A 24,757-nucleotide genomic window follows, 5' to 3' on the forward strand; every position below is an offset into this window, starting at 1 on the left:
TCAACCCACCTGTAAACCTCTACAGCATTGTGGGTATTTGCTAAGGAAAGTGAAGGAGTCCTCCTTTGGGAAGGATACACACAGCGTTGTCTGGACAGTTTGAATTATCAAAATGATCTAGAGAGGGCAGTAATGAGTATGACATACACTGTTGCAGCATTTGATCTTTATTGTGGAGAAAAACCTTTAACATGTTACATCTTTAGAGCAAGTGAGAAAATGATACATGTGCTGGTGTAGCATTTTTAGATAATCAAAACATTCTGCCTTTATTGTCAGTCAAAACTTTACAGACAGCTACTCAGAGACTATTCTAAAGCAAACAGGCAAATGTGACATCTTTACCTACATGAGACTGGGCTAATAAAATTACCTTGAAACAAAAAGGAACAAATGAACTAAACATTTTGTAAATCAGTGACTCTGAAATAAAGGACACAAAATGACAGAAGGCAATATTCTGGAAAAAAATTAGGCTGATTTATTTTCACAGGGCATACAAACGGGAAACAGCAAATAATTTGTGAATCGAAGGGCTGAGAGTAATGCCCACAACTGGAGTCAGATCATTTTGGAATAAACTGAGGTGAATCTTTTAACCAGGAGACATATATTTTTAGAGAACATCTGTTCCTCACATTCTGGAAACCGCACACAGTTTGTGAGATGAAGGGCTGAGTGTAATGCCCACAGCTGGAGTCAGATCCAATTCATCCTCTGAAACTCCAGGTGCAGGAGTGAAACGAAAACGCTGCAGGAGGGTGGTGAAGAAGAGGAAGAGCTCCATCCTGGCCAGACTCTCTCCGAGGCAAATCCTGCGACCTGCAAGAGATGAATAATAATCAACTGTCCTGTGAAGAGATGTACCTCAGTGGTAATGGCTGAGCTCACAAACCTGCAGAAAATGGAATGAAGGCATCTCGCTTGACAAACTTTTTCTCTTTGTCCAAGAAATGAGCAGGATAAAAGCTGTGAGGCCTCTCCCACTCACTTGGATCATGCAGGACAGATGTCAAGAGAGGAAACACTGTGGTTCCCTGCAGATAACAGCTGATTTCAGAGATGCACAAAGTACAAAACGTACTAAGACAACACATAAAAACAGCACATACTTTTGATTTGGATTCAGTTTCAAACTTTCTCGTATTCCTGTGATTGCCCGTCCAAGATGGCATCAAGCTTCTGTTTTGTGCACTCGGTAAACTGATAACAACTGTTCCCACTCATTTTTACTCTTTTTGTCTGCATTTGTGTTTTTTGTAGCTTTACAACTTTGGCACTTCAACTCAGAGTTGACACAGGATGTGGGATGTAGTTACATTATTTCAAAACTTACTGGCTCAGTGCCAAGCAGCTTTGAATAGATAACAATTTGTCTAACCTTCTCGATAAAGTGACCCTGAAAAGTGATGTCTCGGGTGGTTTTGTGAGGAAGTGCAGTGGGGGCGATGCTGCTCAGTCTCTGTATCTCATGGATGACGGCATCAGTGAAGGGAAGGTTTTTCCTGTCAGCAACCTGCATCTGTCGGTCTCCCATGACCCTCCTCAGCTCCTGGACCTCATCTAGAGTATGAACAAGAGTAGTGGACACATTTGATCCCTATTAGAGTAACAGTAACACTCCACCATACTCAATAAATGTACGATTATTGTGATATTGCTCTTGTGACATGTGTCATTTGATTTCCAGTAAAAGTGTCTTCAAGTTGTGGATTATTTGAGCTCCTCACCCTGTATCTTTGGATATTTGACCATTAGCAGAAGTCCCCATCTCAGTGTAGTTGATGTTGTCTCAGTGCCGGCAGCAAGCAGATTCATGACTGTTATCAGAAGATTATCATCATGGAAGTGACTGTTGGTAATCCCAGATTCCTGCACATAGACATTTAACAGCAAAGTCACTCAAATCATCCTAATCCCAAAGTTGGATGGGGGTTGGACAGTAGAAAAAGAAGCATTGTAAATGCTGTTAAAATGTTCTGTGTAGATTTCATGACATAGATGACTGATTTATAATAAGCTACATAATTTCATTAATGTATATATAGTTTGTGTTGAAATGTCTTTATTTGAAATGTACATGTGTAAAGTGTAAGAGCTAGTGTCTCGTGAGAATACCCTTTACGAGAGTACACGAGACTTTTTTCATGGACTGCGAGGGAGCAGATGTCTCTCATGAAGCGATTTTAAGCTAAAGGTTTACTAAAAGAAAAAGCAACACAAGGACTTAAGGACCTCTTTTCAGGACAAGCAGCCAGATTCCAACCTCGAGATTTTTTTTGCGGACCAAAAAGGCATCCACAAAGCCTCTGCACATCTGTGGATTCAAAGTCTCCTTTAAACGACTGAAGATGGCTTGGTTTTGTTTCACACTGGCAGGAGCCAATTTGAAGAATTTACTTGTGTCAGCAATCCTCTTGAATAGCGCTGGAAACATGTCGTACATCTGTCAAGCGCTATATATTTAGTAAATAAATCATTTGCAAGTGTTATTGATTTTTGTACCTCGAAAAAACAAAACTCCAAATGAGTCTATACACTTCAAAAAGTAGGAATCAATACCTGTATTGAGGGACTTCCACCGAGTCTGACAAATCTGTTTGTTCGATCTACCAAAGATGTAAACTCTGGATCATTATATTCAAATCTGCTGCCATAGACGATGGAGCAGATAATATTAGAGACTGCACAGTTAACTGATTGGGTTGTATCAAACGCTTCTCCTGTAGCAAAGCAAACACATACAGTCAGTATATGTAATTGGACCATTAATTCAATTCAGTTCAAACAAATGTGATAATTTTTTACCTTTAAATTTCTTAAATACTTCAATGAGATGTTGACATTCCTCCATTATTTTGTCCTCACATGCTCTCTTGCCCATTCCAAAGTCTCTCAGTTTAGTCAATGCAAAGCGTCTCATTTCTCTTCATGAGTCACCATTGGACCACAGAACTCCTGAGAGTGGTCATATTTTAGTTTGACAGTACCAAAATAGAAAAAAAGCTAAAAGCTTTTCAGAATAGCATTAATATTACCATGCCCTTTCTTAAATTCATGTGCAATGTTTGTTGGGCTTCTGTCTCCAAAGTCTTCATCATAGTCAACAAGTGCCTCCTTCACCGTCCTGTATCCTGCCAGAATCACCACTTTGTTTGGACCCAGATAGACCGTGAAGACTGATCCATATTTCATGGATAACTAAGAAAAACAGAATATGATCATATTTTCACACACATCAAAGAAACCAAAGCTAAAAGGTTGCCTGGAGAACTGTATCTGCAGCATAGTTCAATTACTTTCTCACCTCCAGCAATGTTTTGTAAGGTCCTTTCAGGTCCAACTGTAGCAGGTTCCCCAGCACAGGTAGTGGTCTGGGTCCTGGAGGACCCTTTTGTTTTTTCTTTAGAATTGAAGCTTGGAGTGACGATGAAACCCATATGGAAAAGAAATAGTAAAAACATATATGATTTACTCATGAAAGTGGCCACTTTCTCATTACTTTCATATAATTTTTTAGTAAGTATACAAAACATACAAGTTTCATTGTATAATTTTTCAAGGGATCTTATATGTGTTTCCACTCTTGTATGCTTTTCATACAAGTTTCATACAAGACAGATAAAAACTTTATAAGATTTATATATATCTTTTCCATATGGGAATAGACAAGGAGGATGACTGTCAGTGCCCCTAACAAGAAGGCAGAACTGAGGGACTGGAGAAACACATCTAATATCCCCATGGCTGTGAAACAAACCATTAGGAGACCTTTTACTTTAGAGCCTCAGTGACTCATCATTTTGGATGAAACACGTCAGCACATCACTTTGGCGGCCAAACTGGAAAGCCAGTACAAGGGGGATAGAATAAACATTGGGAAGCTTCAGTAGTAAAGCAGTAAATCATTACTGAGTAAGGCGGTGTTTCGATCAGTGTCTAAACCTTTCATGTGAATCAGAAAAATAGGGCTTTGCTTTTTAAAATATTCACAAAATGTTTCTAAAAGTTAAAAAATAAATTCTTGGAAACCATCTCCAGATATCTTATCTTCCTCTGGAGATGGTTCACAGTCCTGAATGGTACTGATGTTACACCCCTGAACAGGAGAAATAATCATATTGAAGTGATGAACTGATGCTTCCTCACTGAGAACCTTTACTCAAATGGGGATACTGTGATTTCATGTAAGTGGGTAGAGACAAAAGTAGTAGATCTCAGGTGACCTCATTCAGACTTCATAGATCATTGACAAAATGTTGATTCTTAACAATATAAAATTAAATAAACAAATTCAACCCCCTGATTTTAACACAATGAGATTTTAATTTTTTAAAGCAGTTTTTCAACACATGTTGTGAAATATGCCATTTACCTGCATGAACTTTTTGAATAAACAACAGGATATTTTTTGTTATTTTAACTTGTCACCCTGCTGGCTCTGTTAGAAGGATTAGCCAACACCGTTAGTGCAAAAAAAACCCCAAACAAAACATGCAGGTTAACACGCAGGTGTGTGTGTGTGTGTGTGTGTGTGTGTGCACATGTGTGCTCCAATGATATTTGTCTGGACATTTGGCAAGGATACACACAGCGATGTCTGGACAGTTTGAATTATAGGGCAGGGCCAAATTGGAGGGTGTTTATATAGGTGTTACGGGCCTAAATTCAAAGTTTCAGAAGAAGTCCTTACTATTCACAGTTACCCGATTTTTGTTATCCTCCGTGTATCAAGACAACTCCCCTGGAGTTTGATTTGGTTACTGCACCTGGTGGGTTTTTTTTTAAGGTGGAAGGTCCCTATATAATTATGTGTTTGTCAAAAATTGTGTGTTACACAACAATGGCCTTAAATTAATCTGTATCTATTCTAACTCTATCTATTAAAAGTAAAATACTACTTTCAGTTATGGTAAGCTAATTAAATGACTTAATATATCACAAATACTCCAGTTATGGTTTATTGATGGTTAATTTAAGCATTTTTTCCCTGTATTGTGCTCGTAGAACCCATTTTTTTGTAATTGCCTGTTTTTGTGCACTCTTTAATTCTATACACTTTGTGGAGAGCTTTATTTTGTTAAAGAGGCTTTGGGAATTCTTATGTGTGTATATATCATAGGTTTACAAGTGGTAACCTGTGATATTTCACGGTTCTGGGGCGATTTGACCCAGCATTTTGAGTTTATTATGTTTTGGTTTATTTTTTGAATTATGGATTGTTCTTTATGTTTCTCTGGTGCTTTGTTGATTATTATTATAATCTATGTTTCAGTTATTCTTGTTAAGAGATTAGTTCTTATGTTTGGTTTTTCTCTGAATTATGATTTGCTTGGGTTTCGAGTAGTGATTCCTGTTTTATTGTGAAAGTCTTTGTCTTATGTTAGTATGTGCAGCTTTGTTCCCTGTCTCATCAGCCCTGATCTCTCCCAGCTGTGTCTCCCTCCTGTTGCCCATTCCCTCATTATTACCCTGTGTATTTAAGCCCTGTGTTTTCCTGTGCTTGGTGTCGTGTTGTACCTGCAGATCCTGCCTGTGTGTTCCAGTTAGTGGTTTCATGTTTGGTTTCTGTTTTGTTGGTGCCAGCAATAAAGCTGTGGTTTTCAGTTATATTTCCGTCTCAGAGTCCTGCACTTGGATCCACATCTCCTCCTGCCCGCACACAGAGCACTGACAGATATATTCATTTATCAGGGAAGGGAAGACTTCTGAAGAGCTGGGATTCCTCCTCTCTGATGCCAGAATATTTGTTTTGCACTGCAGCATTTCACACCCACAAGTTTAGTTTCTTCCATGTTTATAAGTATTTTGTATTACTTAGATGCTCTTGGCTGCCATATCTGACCTGCAACCTCACAAGCTAGAAACAGAGTTTACCCCCCTCTCTAGTGCTTCGTCTTTACTTTTCCAAGAATCCCTCATGTCACAGTTTTACTCTACTGTCAGTCATTTGAAAGAGAAAGTAAAAAGTCAGCTGTTAAAGCTACTATGTATGATGTAAGTACAAAAATCCATCAGTACATCAAATACGATGGCTCTGAGTGATGAGGTACTTAGTAAATAGCGCAATCAGCAGAAACAACAGTAAAAGAAGAGGTGGAGGAGCAGTAAGTGTCATCAAAGGACAAACCTTTGTAGGACAAATCCTTGATGTTCGTCCTACAAATTAGGGCTAAGCTATATCATACCGTTCACGGTAATACAGGTGTAATGTTGGGCAACAATAAGAAAATGAAATATTGCGATAGAATATGGGTAAAACGCGCATGCGCAGTGCCTTTGTTTACATACACACATGGCCACGAAGCAGAATGAGAAGAGCGAAAGTGGATCGTTAAATGAAACGGATGAACCAGAATTGGTTTGTAAAAAAGCTGCAACTTCAGTGGTGTGGAACTGGTTTAGCTTTCATCCGTCAGATACACAACAAAGCACTATTTTTGGTAGCGCATGCTAGCGGGTCGTCGTTATTACCGTGTTTTGTGGAAAATGCGGCACACTTAAAATCAATCCTTTGATTTTTCTGAAAATCGACAGTGCCCCAATGGGCCTTATGTATGAATTCTGGTTGTGTTTACTGACCTCGAAATGATTTTATGTGCTACAGGGCGCTCGAAAATCTGTCAAATGTTTCAGTACGACTTTGCTAAGCTACGAAGCCGCACCGCTTGATGGATTGTCGGCGCATTACGGCTATCGTAGGCAGAAGCCTGGCGGAGTGATACATACTGTGCTTCAACATAATATTAGGGGTGGGTTTTTATAATCGATTTATCGATTAAAATCGATTCTGGCTTGGATAACGTAAAATCGATTCATTAAAATCCTGAATCAATTTTTTAATATAAATTTATTTTGCCCGAAATGCCAGAATCTCTGGTGAAATCTCACAAAATTTCAACAACCACCAAACAGCTAAGACAGTAAATGAGAGCAGGAACACGGATTCTGCACAAAGACTTAAACACACAGCGCAACCCGCGGATCAGAATCAGTTAGATGTCGCCTTTCTCACAGTTTGGGCTGAAAGCTGACAGCTCGCTGATTCTGATCTGTCGGCGGGTCCACGCTTTGTGTTCACGCCCTTTATGCGCTGATTCTAAAGGTGTTAGTTTGATCTCTATCTCCAACCAATATTGACCGAACCAGCAGCAAAAGAAGATCCAAACTACGCTTCACATAAACATCGTCACGAATTCACTCTGACTTTTACTGTTTTGCTTCGACCACGATGCACAGCTTTCTCTCCGTCTCTCTCTCTCTCTCTCTGTACTTCAAGAACAGTTTCCCGTCTAAAAATCTGTTTTCTGCATTATTCGCTTGCTTGTTACGCACAAGTCTACCGTTGTTTACAGCGCTGTCAGCCGATGTTTTTTTTTTCCATTTTATATACTTCCGAAAAGAAAACCTAATTTCTGCCGTTCAATACTGAACAAATTTTAAACTTTTTAAAATTATGCAAAATGCAAAATGCTTAGCCGTGTCTCTAATAAAACCTCTGTAACTTCAGAGGTAATGTTCATATGTTGATTAATGGTTTTCTTTCGTTTTTGATGTACTGCAGATTATTTTTATAAAATCCCAGACCAGGAAAATCACCTTCATGTTTTTCTGTGTTTTATCTTCAGCTACTTTGACACAAAGGCATCTGCTGTGATGCTCACACCTTTGATAAAGTCTTGCGTGTGTCAGCTTCCTTTTTATAGATACAAAAATATGTCTTTTTTTTCCCGTTTTGTCTTTGCTTCTTGATAAAAAAAAAAAAAAAAGGAGGAATATACTTGCCTGCATATGCTATTCTACATGCTTTTAAACCATTTACAATTACAATTCATAGCTTTATATGTGAATTATATAATGTTAAATTACAAAATACATGCAGTCACACATGTGCACCACCAAGTCATCATCCAATTTCACCTGTGATCTTCTGTCACCATTGCACCATAGCTTTGTGTTGGTTCTTCTTGGTTCTTGAATAGTCTTAACAGAGTTAAGTAATTCAAAGTAAGTTATTTATGTCTAGTGTAAAATATAACACGCAGAGAAGAAATGTATCCAAATCATATTAAGACATGATAGTAGGTAGCCTAATTTATTTTAGCCTTTCAAGACAAATAGCCTATATTGAGCATCGCGAATATGAATAATAGACAATTGTGATATAAATTGTAAAAAAAAACAAAAAAACATACAAAATACTTGAAGAGCAATATTATAACTTATAGGCAACATAGGCTAGCGCTTAAATGTTTTTTTTTAGCATCAGACCAGGAGGTTAACCAGTCTGATCCTGCTGGTGAACCCAGCTGGACATGAGGAGCATGCAGTCTATGATGAGGTTATGACTACAGAGGGGACAGGTAAACAGGATACCAGTTAACTCTTTAAAAACGATGTACATAACAGATGTGACTGATAGATTCAAAATGATATCTATGTATTCAGAGTGGTATAAGCACAGGCATAGGTGTTTTGACTAGACTAAGCAAAATTAATGTATTAAAATTGATATGATCCCAAATAAAATAGATTAACAATATTTAAGCATTGGCTGCTATCTCAGTCCATAAATTCCCAGAGCGTATGTCCTACGTTTTAAAATGATATACATTAAAGGTGAGTCAGATGCTGAAATGGAAGCTATAGAGCCCAGTGAGACAGTAGCAGCATTACAGCAGAAGGTCCAAGATACTCAGGCAGCTGGAAGTATAGATGCGGACATGGAATTTGATTACGTTGCTCATCTTCAAGCGCAGGATCTACAAATGTTTTTCAGTTACCATCTACAACAGCCCACAAGTTTTCCTAAATTGTTTAACAACAAGCATGCCATCAACCACAAGTGGGTGACATTTAATGAAAAGAACAAACAATCCCTCTATTGTTGTTTTTAGTGTTTGACCTGATAGAAATTGATAATACATTCATAAAAGGTGGTATGAAAGCATGGGAACATATTCATCAGCACATGAGAAAATTGGAGAGACAGTGTTGATGCATACTTTCTACTGGCTAAGGACAGATGTAAAATCCCTTCTGGAAGACAAAAATGTCTTTAAATCATGAGCATCAGATAATAGAATTTAGATGTGGCAAAAGTCATAGTGGACTTCATTACAGAGGGATTAGAGGGTGCTTACTCTCCATAAAACACTGCAGTCAATCATGGCAACTTTCTAGAATTGTTAACCCTTTTGAGGGGGTATGATATGTGCCTTCAACAGCACATTAGAAGTTGTACCAGCCAGATGGAATGACACAGGTGCAAAAGATAGGGGTTCTTTTGTGACCCTTATGTCAAAGGATATAGTCAATAAAGTTGTGGATGCTCTCAGAAAAGTGATAGAGTACAAATGCAAGTGAGACATGTTTTCATTTCAAATTTATATAACCAACAGATGTCAACAGACTAGAACAGTGTGCTATTGTCCTAAGATATGTGACAGACGCCATTCATGAGCTCTTTACTGCTGTGGTGGGCTGTGGAAAATCTACAAGGAAGTATTTCACAGAGGCAGTGAAACAAACTTAAGATTAAATCAGTATTCATATTTGCACGTGTGGGCAACTCCACTGATGGTGCTGCCAATATGCAGGAATAACATCATGGGTTCTCTTAATTTCTCTCTGAGAAGTCTCTTACGCTGATACACATCTGGTGTTATGAACAATTCTCAGTCTTGTATTAACAGACACAACAGATAGTGTGATAGAAACGGAGAAATGGAAAAAGCAAAGGGACACATTGAAACACTTGTGAAGTATAAGGTTGTCCTTATGGCCCATGTCTTCTAATATTTTAGCAGCTCAGTGGTTGGTTGACAGAATAAAGGATAGCCTCATTAAATATATCAGGGAGTTTCAGGGAGTTAAAGGAGCAGCTGATGAGTTTGTGAGTTGGACCAATAAACAACTGGAAGAGACGGACAGTGAGCTAGTTGTGGAAGCTATATTCCACACAAACGTGTTAGAAAAAAGAAAAGAATGCCACAAGAGCTCTTAGAAGACAACCCTGTACCCTCAACCTGATGCCCCTTTCAGGTCAAGGTCCATAATATCATTCTGGACACTGTTGTTGTTTCTTTTTCAGGTAGAGTAATGATGAACCAGGGCATGTTTAATTACCTGAAAGTGTCAGAAACCAAACGGCAGAAAACGGCATTACGAAATATTTTAACATCGATACGGGTGTGCGACAAGGCTGCGTCCTATCGCCATTCCTCTTCAACATCGCCATCGACCATGTCATGCGCCGAACAATTGGAACGATGGGTGTCGCTGGACACAATCCCCTTCAGCAGTTCACGGATTTGGACTTTGCGGACAATGTAGCCTTACTCGCACCAACGCTCCAACGCACACAGACAGCATCGATCTCTGCCCAATGATACACAAGCAGTTGTTTTTATAACATCAGGGTATTATTTATGATGCCGCTCATGCGTCAAAGCAGATACAATACATGCATAAGTATTTGTTGGGTCTGTGTTTCCACAAGCCCCGCTAATTCTAGAGACTTATTCATCATGAAGAAAACAAGAGAGTCGATCGATCGATTATTTGCGTAAGGGAGGCCTCGTCTGTGTCCACCGCGAAAATGACCCCCAGATCTGACCTCCTCCTGCTACCTTTTATTGAGAGACAGTTCACACAAAATACGTCAGAGCAAAGCCACGCCCACATGGTCCTAAGATGTGTGAACTTCTGTATTTAAGTAAGAGTGTGTGTGTGTGTGTGTGTGTGCGTGTGCGTGTGTGTGTGTGTGTGTGTGTGTCAGACCTCCTGCTGACCAAAGGGTCGTAAACCCAGGAAGCTTACATCAAAAGAAGCAGATCTTCCAGATAGGATGTATCTGCAATAAAACCTCCCCCAGCACAGAGTGGTTGGAGAGGTGGTCAGGATCACAGGAATGGCTTTGATCCTACTGCTTGAACTAAGACTGTACAAATTTAAGAAACACAATGGCAACATTCAACAATTAGACTTAACAGTTTCAAAACCACAAATGTTCTGTTGACGACTTTTGACACACTTAAAAGGACATCTTCTCTGTCTCGAGGCCAGGTGCTTCCTTTTAATCTTCTAACTCTTGCTTATCTCCTGGAACAAACTGTCCCTTAGGCAGACACAATTTTGCAGTCACAAGCTTTTGCAAACTATTATTTGAACTCTTATCTAAACATGAGTCTAACTACTGTTCGTGTGTGTGTATGTCTCGACCTCAAAATGCACTCGGCCTCACCCCGCCCGTTGACGCTTCTGACCTTTTACCAGACAGAAGCTATCTGTGATAGGTGTAATAATCTTAACTAAGAACATGTGTAATCTATTGAATAAATGCTTTAATGAAATGATAATTAATGTAATGGTAATGATGAAATTATCAGTAAAATATTTCCCTGATCTCCACAGCGGTCACTGTGAATCAGCAGCAGCAGCTAGAAGAGGTGGACAGGTTCGTGTACCTGGGTTCCACTCTCAGCAGTGACGGGGACGCGGAGCATGACGTCAAGTGCCAAATTGGGAAAGCATGGGCAGTCTTTCAACGACTACGACCTATATGGATGACCACCGCACTGCCCTTACCAACCAAGTTGCGGCTCCTGAAGACCATTGTTATACCAACGGCACTGTACACAGCGGAGACTTGGAAATCGACTGCAAAGATCAACCGTAAAACCGTAAAACATGTAAAATACATTAGTGTTTCATCACATTGACTTTTTAAAAATCTATTTCTCGATTATCAAGTAGATTACTCTGGAGAAAATGTGAATGTGAAGTCTTTAGAGACATTGAGCCGTGAAATATAGCCCTGCCAATCACTGAATCCCACAGGCTAGCCATTTTGGTCATTTTCTTGTTGAATTTTTATGAATTGTAATTTGTATTCATTTTGTTTTTTCTTTAAAACAGTAAGGATACACTTACCTAGTTTTGCTATGTAGATCTGTAATTAATTTTACTTTTGGAAAGGTTTTGGAAAAGTAATTAGTTTGGTAACTTTTGAACCTTCCCATTAATTAAGGGATTAAGAGCACACTATGGGGATGTGGTGGAAATGTTTTGTGTTTTGTTTGCCAAATGTCAGGTGGGACAATAGGAGGATTTAAAATGATTTTTGACCACTTTTTGAACTTGTGGAATCACATTAAGTTAACGTTCGTTTCTTGTAAGAAATTATTAGGTTGATTTTTGGATTATATTTTACCATGAAATAAACGCCATATATTTTCAAAGAATCAAGTCAGAAGTGCATTCTGAAACAAACCACCTGTTGCCACCCACGGCCTTTTCTTAGACTATTTTTCTGTTCTGGAACTTAAAAGGCCATGACACTGGCTGTTGATTCATCCTTTGACTTAAAGACACAAGCCAGGATGAGGACCCCCAAAAATCCATGTATATGCATTTGCATGGATATACCCCCAAAACACAAACACACCATCCTTTTAGATTAATCATTTTGAGAATGACTTTCTGTACTGAGTTGGCCATGACAAGCTCAAAAGCTTACTGTCTGTCACACAAGTCACTATTACCACTATTATTTTGCTATTTTTTTGATGTGATTCTCTTGCTTGGAAGGATATAAATAGCAGTGTTAAAGGTTGGAAATGTGTGTTCAAGAAATATATATGGATTAAATATTGTTGTCTCACTATGCTTCATGTTACTTCACTGCTGAGGATTTGTGGACACAGGAGGAGTGTGGACACAGATCCTTGTTGACTTAGCTGCTGTTTACATTTCAAAATTCTTTATCAGGACAAGCACTTCTAATTGTACTTCATTGTCCTCTCTTGTCTGTAAAGCAAGCGCTGACAAAACAAGTCCAGTAAATGCACTTTTATCTTTAAGTTTGGTATTGTAATCCGTCTTAATCTATTTATGTTTTATTCTGTTTCTTTATCATATGGGGGAAAAGTCCTGTCAGCCTTGTGCTGGGGGGGGGGGGGGCGCTCTGGTCATCCATGTGTTTTGTTTTAATAGATCTGTTCAGTTTTATTGATATAGCACCACTTACCATCAACTAATCTAGCCTCAAACCACTTCATATTGTAAGGTTAAGACTCTACAGTTTTAATTTAGGACAAATGTTCACTCGGATTCATCGGTGAAATGAATGCAGATGAATGAATTGGTAATTAAAGCTAAGTTTTTGGCCATAACTGATTACATACAGCATATACACTGTATTATGGGTGGACAGATATATATGTTTGGCAATCATAAACCATCAAAGAAAACGCATCTTGAAAGAAAGTCAACGTTATCAAAATAACAACAAACAGGACAGGAAAGACAGGTAAATGGCAGGCCACAAACACCAGTGCTATCTTGACTCATATTCAAAAAATACTTGAGAATTCTTTTAAGAATATTTAACTTTAAATTGGGTAATTTTTACTCACACTAAACAAAAGTTAACTTGGCTATTGCATCCCATGTTTTGGTCCTTTCTTGATTACTTATCTGTTGTTACAGACCAAAGTACAAAACAAATATGTACGAGGTTATCTGAACTTCACCAAAACACTCAGTCTGTCACGGCCTGAGGCCAGTAGGGAAACGGACTCTAAGGCAGACAACACTCGGAGGCGCTGGGACTGAGGGTGACAAAGCTTTATTTACAGTGGTGCAATTAATGTAAACAGCGAACGACGGTGAGAGGTGCTTAAAGTGCTTACCATAACTTAGAATTGCTCAACGTAAACAAGGAATAACTCAACAACACTCATGAGAAACCGAGGGCTAGCGGCAACCTAAATAAACTTAACACATGCTAGAAATTCTACTCTGGAGCATGAATTTAAATATAACATTAGCTTAGAGGCACACTATGATTCATAATACTCCGCTTGGAGTCACACAGTTCTAACTCAGAAATTCACAATCCTTTACTTTGAAACACACATGGCCGACTTGGCATTTCTATGAAACAAAACTAGAAGGAGCACTAGAAGTGTCCGTGGGGAAGCCGTGGGGCTGTCGTGGATTCAATGGAGAACCCGACACTGGGAAATCTGGGTGAGGGGAGATGATTATCCTGAGCGCTGGGCAGGGAGGCAGGCAGGCACGGAGAAACTGTGAACAGACCAGCACTGAAATCCTAACAGGTGACGGGAGCGGCTTGACAACGTCCGGAGGTCCTCTGAGAGTGGAGAAACTGTGAAAGCCCTGACTGACAAAGGTTTGCAGACGATCTGGCGAGGTGTGAGTCTGAGCGCTGGTCTTAAGAAGCTGGCAATTCCAATTATGCTCAGGTGCAGCCTGTCAGCATGCTGTGGCGGCTCTGCCTAGGGGTGGAAATGCCGGCCCTGTGGGAAGGCCCAGCACTCACCCGGACCATGACACAGTCATCCTGTCTGTCAGTTGGAATAACCAACAGAAGTCACTGAGCTTAAGCCATGGATATACTATATGTTTTTCTCCAGGGGATTTATTCAGTTGTTTTGTGTCTGACAGTCCTTCTATTGATCCACTGCCTTTTCTCTAACATAACCCAAAAGGATGGAAAGGAGCCTCCAGGACCCACACCACTTCCCATGTTTGGGAACTTCCTGCAGCTGTACCTGAAGAAAATGCATGTCACGTTACTGGAGGTGAGGAAGTCATTGGAGGAATTTTCTTTCAATGTATCTGATCATTTTAATGTATTTTAAACAAAGATATATGAACATTTTTTGTTGTTTTTAGCTATCCAAACAATTTGGATCTATTTTCACCATCTATCTGGGGACCAAAAAAGTGGTGGTCCTGGTAGGATACAACGCAGTAAAGGAGGCACTTGTTGACTATGCTGAAGTGTTTGGAGAAAGGGATCTGACACCAATTATCGATGAGCATTTTCAAGGACATGGTGAGTAATTAAGACAAGACTTTTGCAAACACATTTGAGTGTGAGTCATAATTAGCAACTATGTATAACCTTTATCTATTTTACTGAAAGTTGTTTCTGTCAAATCAGGTATTGTGTGGGCTAATGATGACACATGGAAAGAGATGAGGCGCTTTTCAATGATCAACCTGAAGGACTTTGGAATGGGAAAGAAAGAATTTGAGGGCAAAATCATTGAGGAGTGTCATTACCTTATGGAAGCTTTTAAACAGTTCAAAGGTAAACAGTGAACTGACAGAAACTGCAACTTTTTGATACAAATGAACTTTTTGTAATTTTCTTTGCAGGAGAATTTGATGTCAACCAATCATTAAACAACGCAACTGCCAATATTATCTGCTCCTTGATCTATGGCAACAGATTTGATTACAATGACCTGGAGTTTACATCTTTGGTACATCGTACATGCAGAAACACCACACTTTTGAGGGCCCCATCTGTCCAGGTATATTTTAAAGTTTTTAAAGATTTTGTTTGTAAATTCTAACTGACTTTTATAACTAAGGGGCAGTGCTTTGCTTATGTGTGTGTAGTAATATGCTTTCAAATATTTGCTACTGTTCATTTAACTTTGCTTTCTTTTTAATGTCCACTTCCTCCAGGGGCTTTACCTTTTCCAAGTGTAACCACTGACTCATTTTAAATAGTTTAGGACAGCCAAACTACAGACCAGTTGCTAGGTTCGGCAGGGCTACAATAGAAAGCGAGGCAAATATGGAATGAAATGGCTGGAGACAGGAATCTGAGCAGCAACGGTTATTATTTTACACAAAATGAAATAAACAAGACACAAATTCCACATTGACAGTAGTAATGGTAATAATAACAATAATAAGAATAAGCCGGCAAAACAAAAAAACCCCCCAAAAATAGTCCCTTTGAGCTCAATGTTCAATTGTCTTTTTGTCTTCGGTCATTCGTCATGTCAAAATTTTTTAGTCTAGTTCTTTTTCTCTTTTGTTTGTGGTTTGTGTGTTACCACTTGGGAGTCTCCGTCGAGGAAGAAGAGTAAGTTCCTCTGTAAAGTTCGGTCCGGGCTCAGGCTCGCCATCTCCCTCCGGAGAGAATCCATCGTAATCCAAAATCTTAGTTTCTTCCACACGAACAAGAAAAAAACCTAGCCTGCACAACAATATTAACATTATTGCACACAGCCAGCTCCGTTTCCTCTCTTGTATCACAGCTATAGCTTTAGTTCTTTATCTCTTTTCACATGTCTTTCACATTACCACAGTAATACATTACAAGCATGCTTTGAATATATCTCTCATTGTACATGAAATCATTTTAACCACACGTAAAACAACAAATGAATTTCTCGTTCTGTTTTCAACCATGAATTTGTGATTAATAGATATAAACAACAAGATAATAGATTTTTTCAATCATCCTTCAAGTATGCTAAACAAATTCTACCACAAACAGCAAATTACCACTCGCAAATCGGTATGAACAGAAGAAACAACTTTTAGCAACAGACTAACACATTATTATTATTTTTTATTTATTTATTTATTTTTTGTCCCGTTTGGATCTTTAGCCATCAGAATTGTTGTCTTAAGGCCAAGAAAGATGCCAAGCGGATTTATTTTACCAAGTGGATCATCATGGCCTTGCCATATTGGTCCATTTGATTGACCTTTATTATAATTATGTATTTATTTTATTTTATTTTCAGTTGCTACAAACGGGATAGACATGACTGGGGGATAGGACAGGGAGAAAGAATGAAAGAAAGAGAGGGAGAGAAAGAAAAACAGAGGGGAGAAGAGACGGTGAGAAAGGGGGGAAGAAAGAAAGAAAAACAAACAAAACACCTGGATCACCTGTATGGAGAAAAAAAAACAGAAGAGAAAACAAACAAAAAAGAGCAACATCATAAATACAGCACCATCACAATAAACTAGCTAGCAGTAGATAACAGTAGATACTAAATATTAAACGCTATTGTGCAGCACACAAGATAGACAGCGCACAATGTGCTTTGAGGCAGCAGCCAAGAAAGGTGTAGTCCGCGTCTGTGAACACCCGTGTGTACACCTGTGTGCACACCTGTGTGGATCAGCATGCTTGTATTCCAAAGGTTTCTCCATGTAAAGATCTGCTAGGGAGTGTGGGGAGCCATAGCCCGTCCCCCAGGGCATGAAGCAGGTATGGAGGAGATCCAGGCCCCAGACATCCAGAGGCCCCAGAGTACGAGAACCCGAGGAGGACCACTAAAGGGGGGGAACCGTGCCACCCTCCTGGGAAGAGCTGAGTAGAGCCCCAAACGAGAGGTCACCCAGCAGCTATGGAGCAGAAACCAGAGGGGGTTGCAGTGGCGTGCCCGCGGGCTCTGCCGGGAGCCAGCTGTGCCAGAGAGGACCGAGCTTCAGGCCCTGAGGCCAGAGGCCTGAGGGCACCCCACCCCCCAGAAGGAGCCCAGCCGGGCCACAGGCGCCAGGTCCCGCCAATCGGCCACCAGGAGTGAGCCGGTACATACATGAGCGCCCAGCCCCAGTCGACAAGAACCACCAAAACACCAACGTCTGAGGGCATCAGCCACCGGCAGGGAGTGTGGTGAGGGGAGATAGGCCTCCATACTTTGGAGGGCCTGAGATGTACCCAGAGAGGTTGAGTCTAAGACCCAACCTGACATATAGACACAGACGAACAGGCACACGCGGACACAAACGTGCATTCCCACCCCCATATACACAACCAAATACTCAGCACTCACCCAACGTGTAGACAGACACAAATAGACACTGCACAGACAGTCGCACTCCCCAAACATACTCTATATCCCAGGTCCAGGTACCCCCGCCCCCAGAGGGATAAGCCGCACCTAGACCCAGGAGATGTAACCCTTCTCTCTGGGGTGGAGGCAAGCGGACCACCTCCTTATCTGCAGTAGCAGGGAGGCCCTGCATCCCAGACCCCAATCTGACGGCCAGCACCTCCTCCCAGCCCCCCAGCCCTGACGGCTAACAGAACCGGGGTGAGTGAAGACCCCAAACCTCCCTCCGCCCGCTCATATGTAGTGTTGCTGTGTGCTGTTCTAAAGCGCATTTAAAACACAGGAGAGCATGGTTCCTGCTTCCTATCAGAGAGCAGCACGGCTCCTCCCGAAAGCCCTCAGTGTCTATGTGCATTTAAAATTGAGGGTAGGGCACCAGCGCCAGAGGTGGGTTGGAGTACACCGACCATCCTCTGGATGCTGTAGAACGTGCCCACCCCCAAGGCCCTATATGTATGTGTTATGTGAGAGTGTGAGTAATGTGGATGTCTAGGTTGCAGAACAAAATTGAGGCACAGGTGGCCAGAAGGGGACAGAGGGGGAGTGCCTCCCCTGCACCCTGGTGACATACCTGCACCCCAAGCCCTGCGTGTGTGGGTGGGTGTGGTAGAGCGGGAATAGGGAGGCAGCTGAGGATGGGGAGGGAAGAAAGGGAGGGGCAAGCGGCCCCTCCCTGGGGCCAGCTCCCCCGCTGACCCCAGTAGGCACCCCCACACTCTGGAACCCACCAGGGCAAGGGGGCCAGGCCCATCCGGACCGGGGCCCGCAGCAGCAGCACCGCCCAGCCCCACAGAGTCCGGGGTAGCCCACCCGACTCCACCCCAGAGAAAACTGCACCCACCCCATCATCCAATCATCTCCCAAACTACACAAGACAATAGACACCCAGGTTGAGTTCCTTCTCTACCTCTCCTATATCTCTCCCCCACCTGCAGAGTGAGCTCCTGTAGAGAGGAGACCACCTGCAAAGATATAACAGCCTCCCCACCAGTTAGAGAGCCCCCTATTTGGGCCGATGCATCAGAGATCCCCTGCACTGGGGCTGAGCCCCCCTGCACCCACCCGCCCACAGCTCCGGCAACACAACAGCCAGGACCCAAGCCCCCAAGGCCCAGCCAGCACCTCAGACCGGGGGCGGAGCACCCCCAGACCCCCAAGCCTCCACGCCTGTCCCGGACCCACCCAGGGGCAGCCAGGCTACCAGGCCAGTAACCAACGTCGGCCAGCACAGACCCTCCCCCATCTCCGCTGTACGCAGCCACAAGGAAAACACCATCTAAGAGCCACCAGAGCCCCTAACCAGTTCATGGCCACGTCCCCCGGGTTAGGCCCTCCAGGGAAAACGTCCCTAGGGACTCCCCAGACGCCCTAAGGCCGTCCCTACCCCCATATCAACCACAATAGTGAAGGCAGGACCAAACCATGACCCCCCACCCCCACTAGGTGATGAAGCCGATCAAAGGAGCCCAAAGGGATTGATCAAATGTGATGGCAGAGGCTGTATCAAGACTAATGTGATCTATTAGATGGTTTTTATATTGGTTAGAATTAAGATTATTTTTATTTTTCCAGTTAATGAGGACCATTTTCTTGGCAATGCATAGGGCCGTAAAAACAACGTGGGCTGTGTTTATTTCTGCAGTGACCTCATCCAAGTTGCCCAGCAAGCATACTAAAGGGGAGGCTGGAATGTTACATTTCAGACACTTTAATAAGTCTTCACATATCTCGCCCCAAAACCTCTGAACTGGTGGACAGAACCAAAGAGCGTGGATGTAATTGTCCAGTGTATTTGCTTGACAGTGTGAGCAGTTGTTAGAAGGCGTATAGCCCATCTTGAACATCCTATGACCAGTATAGTGCACTCTATGTATTATTTTGTATTGTATTAATTGCAAACTGGGATTTCTGATCCATTGAAAGGTTTTTAAGCATATCTGAGACCAAAGGTTTTGGTCTAAGTTGATCGATAAATCTGCTTCCCATTTTGCAATAGGAAGGGATATTGATTCATCTATTTTAGAAAGTGTTCTGTATATTTAAGACAATAATTTGGGGGGTTTTAGGTTAAAAATTGTACCACACTTGGTGGTGTTTGTAATTCAGCTTCACTGGGATTAAATTTCTTTTTTACTATGGATTTAATTTGTTGATATTCCAAAAATCGTTTCTTGGAGAGTCAAAAAATACGAGTTTTCACCGACCAGAAACGGGAGCTGGAAGCATGTAAATATAATAATAACCACTGCAGCTAACAAGAATGCCTGACGAGCCCAGTTGTAAGTAAGCTATTAAAACTCGACTGTGTTCGTGTTTTTTTCCGAAACAATAAGTTCCTTTTGGAGCAGCCTTTCAATGCCTCTCTCTGTCTCTTGCTAGCAAAGTTGACCCAGACAACAAAGTAAAGCTAGTTTTAGCTAATACACGGAACCCGACGTATTAGCCAGAGGTCCCTTTACTACGGTTCGGAGCCATGGACCTGTTTTATATACGTGAGGAATATTCTTATATACGAGATCGCTGCAAAAAGTGCAGCCTTACCTAATGTCCACCCTACTGTTAGTCATTTTATATTAAGATTTAAAAATCTAGTTGGTATTGGTACGGCGAGTAGCCTTCAGTAATAGTAATAAATCACACAGCAATAGTAAATTCATGTAGTTGTAAACAGCATGATAATATATTAAGTAATCCAAAGTATTCAGAATATGTTACTCTCATTGACTAATGTAACAGAATACGTTACAAAATACATTTTCAGGCATGTATTCTGTAATCTGTAGTGGAATACATTTTAAAAGTAACCTTCCAAACACTGTGGAGACCAATGACAATGTAAACAAAAAGGGGAGACACAAGGACACACAGCCACACACACATTACACCAACACACAGAGGACTAAGGCTACGTTCACACTGCAGACGAAAGCACATCAAATCCGACTTTTTTGACCCTATGCGACCCATATCCGATCATGGTATGACAGTTTGAACAGCAGAAATTCGGTATTTTCAAATGCAACCTAGGTCACTTTCGTATGTGGTACTGAATCCGATACATATCTGATGTTTTAGAAAGTGACTGCTCTTTGAATGGTCATGTCACATTTAATCCGTCTTTTATGTCACTGACACAAGACGCCAATTATCAGCGCCAGAGAAGACAAACCTCTGAGTGGAGGTAGCAGCCACTGCTCCAAACAAGGCAAATGTTAAAGCACGGGCACTCTTTTTTTCTCAGTGTCCTTCTTTCTCTAATTATTTGTCAAAATTCTGTTCGTTGCGACTGTGCAGAAATTGATAGACTACTGGAACAACACCTACTAGCTTTGTAGCCGCCATTTTACTGCCATAAACAGAGCACGTTGTGTGTGACATCTCTTTTGCGCATGCGGGCACTTTGAGGGCAGTGAACCGTTCACACTAGAGCGCGTTTGCTTTCACATTTTATTTGTAGTGTGAACAACCAGACAAAAAAAAATTGTATTTGATCAAAGAATTGAAATTGAGCATTAAGACCCGCAGTGTGAACGTAGCCTTTGACACAACAGAAACCCAATAGACAAGAAACTAAAGTGTTCATAAGAACACTTTAATAAGAATAACCTCAGAACTAACCAGTAAACTTAAATTACACTGGAGGGTGGCACGGTCCCCCCCTTACTTGACATTTCTGATTTTAAAAATAAAATCATAACAAACCATAATCCTTTAAACTACTTTCAGACACATTAGGTTTTTTTTCTTATGAAATGAACAAACATTTGCTTGCCCTTTTCAATACTAACACAGATGCATTTGGGTTTTTACAGCTTTATAACATGGTCCCGTGGATTGGCAAATGGTTCTCTTACCCAAATGAATTCAAAAAAGCATTTGCAGCCAATAGGGAACAACAGAGGAAATTGGTGAGTCATTTGAAAGAAACTCTCGATCCAAATATGTGCAGAGGATTTGTGGATGCCTTTCTGATTCACCAAGACAATTTGGAGGTGAGGAACACATAATTTATACAATGCTGATATTGTTTTTTAAAGAGCAATGGCAATAATGTGAACACGTTATCCTAACCTGGTGGTGCTTCTGCCCAACTGGTGAATAGAAATCTGTTTAACACAGCAATGTGAATCTGTGTCATAATCAAAAGCTTCAGCTGTTGAATAACTTCTGGTTTTATACGCAGAAATCTGGAATTACCACCAGTCATTTCCACAATGAAAACCTCTTGATAACAATAATGAATTTATTTGTTGCTGGCACTGAAACATCAGCACGCACAGTCACATGGGGACTTTTTCTTATGGCCAAGTATCCAAAGATACAGGGTAAGAACCTGTAAATGTTCAAAGTGCTTGCAAACAACAAAAATTTATGTTACACTGAAGTCAGATTTATTACATCCTTCGAGCCCTTTCATCTTCCAGAGAAGGTCCGGGAGGAGCTAAGTAGTGTAGTGGGAAATCGTCAGGTTCAGTTTAAAGACAGGACAGAGCTGCCTTTCACCAATGCTGTCATCCATGAGACACAAAGGCTAACAGCTGTTGCTGCCCTGGGGCTTCCTCACAGAACTTCACAGGACATTACCTTTAGAGGTCACTTCATTAAGAAGGTAAAATATATCAGAAAACAAATGATGTGTTTATTATATATTGAAGCTTAAAAAATAATCATATTTTTGATTACATCGTCACAGATGTGGAAAAAGGGAGTTGAATGATTCTTTCTCTCAGTGTTTGATTATCAAATTGAAGATCAACATTTCATGGAATTTGCAGTAGTCAGCATGTTCCAGCATCAAGGAGGAAATATTCTGTGATCAATATTTATAGAATACAATAGTGTGAAAAATGTTCATCAGCTTGATTTTTTTTAAGCTAGATTAAATGAATCAAGTAGGTTTTCAAAAACTCATTTTGTCCCAGATGAAATTTTGTTTTTAAGTCACAGCTAAAAATAATATTTGATTTTTGTGTAATATCCTGTGAATAAAATGTTTGGTTTGTGTATTCAACAGGGGACAGCTGTGTATCCTTTCCTGTTTTCTGTTCTGTCTGATGAGAGTGAATGGGAGAAACCGTACACTTTTTATCCGGAACACTTCCTGGACAAAGATGGAAAGTTTATCCAGCGTGATGCCTTCATGGTTTTTTCTGCAGGTTTGTAATTAACTTCTTGTCATGACCCAGATTACTATCAGATAAAATGTAGTGTATTTTTTTGCTTTCTATTTCAGGTCAAAGGGTTTGTCCCGGAGCAAATCTGGCCAGAACGGAAGTCTTCATCTTCTTCACCACCCTTCTGCAGCGCTTCCAAATTACTTTTCCACCTGGAGTTTCAGAGGATGAACTGCTTCTATCACAATCTGATAGTCTCATCCTTAACCCTTCAAATGTTAAACTGTGTGCTGTCCCCTTGTGAGACACAGTGGGCTGATGTAATTAATCCTAAACAAGAAATCCTTTATATAAAACAAGCTGCTAATGAAATAGGTAGAAGGGGTGGTGTTTCCTTGATTCTTCTTTAAGCAAGCAAAATCAGTTTGAGACTCCGAAAGAAACCTGCAGCACCACGAGGAGCTTTGTAAGGATATTTTTGATTCATGTCAATTAGCTTGAATAAAAATGTACACTTAAACACAAGAAAACGAATCGATGAGTGAGTGGAAAGACAAATTGATCTGTGAACTAATGATAATCAATTATAATCTTCATCTTTAGGAGCTGGTTAAAGCAGAGATAAATGTAGAATGCAGCTGAAATAAAGCAAAATGTAACTAACAAAGTGTGCAGGTCAGTACATAAAAGGTGTGGTTTGCCACTGTTAAAGTATTTCTGTATCAACCAACAACCAAATATATCTTTAACTTCAACCAAGTTCTCAGGTGGATTTTCTTGTACATTGCATACATGTGTTAATTGAACATGGTGACTCCATTGTGGTCAGAGAAGTGACTTGTTCCAAGCAATGTGAGTTTCACTTGTGCTACTGTTATAAATGTATTTAAATGTTTCTGACATTGTAGAATTTGTAGTATGTCAGGAGGCGGAGCAAGACACTTTGAATAACAATGATACACAGTGAGAAATATGAAACAACAATGATCCTAAAAATACTGGCAATTACCAGTGCTACCTTCCCAGCCTCCTCATATACACCTTTGGTATCAATTTCAAAATCCTGTATCACCTTGTTTCCGAGTAATTACATTCACAAGAATTTCAGAAAGCTTGACCTCTGACCTTGACTTTGAAGTCAACGTTACTGAGATTTAAACTCATCTAAGATTTTTAATAAATGCTAGTTCTCATACAGCACTTACTCTACCTGAACACTTAAAGCACTTCATGCAATTTGCCTCATTGCCCCATTTATACATGCATAAGTACCTTGTATCTAACATTCACACACATTCATAACCCGATGATACAAGAAGAGGATAGGTTAATTGATCAATCTAAATTGTCCATAGGTGTGAATGCAGGAGTGAATGTGAGTGTGAATGGTTGTCTGTCTCTGTGTGTTAGCCCTGCGTCAGACTGGCGACCTGTCCATGGCATGCCCTGCATCTCGCCCTATGACAGCTGGGATAGGCTCCAACAGACAGACCCAGACAGACTGTCTGTCCGGGACTGAAAAGTGGTGGTAGAAGAGAGACAGGGGCTCTTGTTGATGATAGGTGATTACTCACTCTTACTTTTTGTCAGTTAAACTACTTTGTAAATCATTCACACATCATTCCCATGATTTTATGGTCTAGTAGTGATCCACTGAAGTACATGATGTACTTTTTGAACTTTGGCTTGTTGTGAAACCGTTCTTTTTCTCAGTGTTTGCATTTAGGCCAAAGGAAACTCAGTAAGAGGTCATTGCCATTTTGTTCTGTGTCAAAGGTAATTCAAAAGGGGTTTATTTCTTTTTCCGAATCATATGATTGGCTTTGAAATAACAAATAGTAATAGTAATAATGATAAAAACAGAAAGAACTAATTCAAATAATACAAAAAATATGGCCTCTTTTAGTGCATGACATTCGGGAGTACATCGACTTTGGAACAAAAGCAGCAACACAGCAA

The 24,757-nt window shown here is 40.6% G+C and overlaps 1 protein-coding gene and 1 pseudogene across 1 annotated transcript; one reads left to right on the plus strand and one right to left on the minus strand.

Annotated features, from left to right (window-relative positions):
- Window positions 1-492: 492 nt before the first annotated feature.
- LOC120724767 lies at window positions 493-4,740 on the minus strand (annotated as a pseudogene).
- Window positions 4,741-13,466: 8,726 nt separating this feature from the next.
- On the plus strand, window positions 13,467-23,578 carry LOC120724761 (cytochrome P450 2K4-like). Its single transcript, XM_040017163.1, has 9 exons — window positions 13,467-14,609; window positions 14,704-14,866; window positions 14,975-15,124; window positions 15,193-15,350; window positions 21,497-21,676; window positions 21,868-22,009; window positions 22,109-22,293; window positions 22,699-22,840; window positions 22,918-23,578. Exons 1-9 carry the CDS (start codon window positions 14,415-14,417, stop codon window positions 23,100-23,102), a joined length of 1,500 nt encoding a protein of 499 aa, XP_039873097.1. The 5' UTR covers window positions 13,467-14,414; the 3' UTR covers window positions 23,103-23,578.
- Window positions 23,579-24,757: the final 1,179 nt, after the last annotated feature.

The sequence above is a fragment of the Simochromis diagramma genome, unplaced genomic scaffold (genome assembly GCF_900408965.1).
Source record: "Simochromis diagramma unplaced genomic scaffold, fSimDia1.1 OVJJ01000802.1, whole genome shotgun sequence".
In the NCBI taxonomy this organism is placed as follows: Eukaryota; Metazoa; Chordata; class Actinopteri; order Cichliformes; family Cichlidae; genus Simochromis; species Simochromis diagramma.

Excerpts from the sequence above, each read along its gene's own strand:
- LOC120724761 (XM_040017163.1), top strand. The coding sequence starts at position 14,415 with ATGGATATACTATATGTTTTTCTCCAGGGGATTTATTCAGTTGTTTTG. Across the intron at positions 14,867-14,974 it reads TGAGCATTTTCAAGGACATG|GTATTGTGTGGGCTAATGAT; the intron begins GTGAGTAATTAA and ends CTGTCAAATCAG. Across the intron at positions 15,125-15,192 it reads AGCTTTTAAACAGTTCAAAG|GAGAATTTGATGTCAACCAA; the intron begins GTAAACAGTGAA and ends TTTTCTTTGCAG.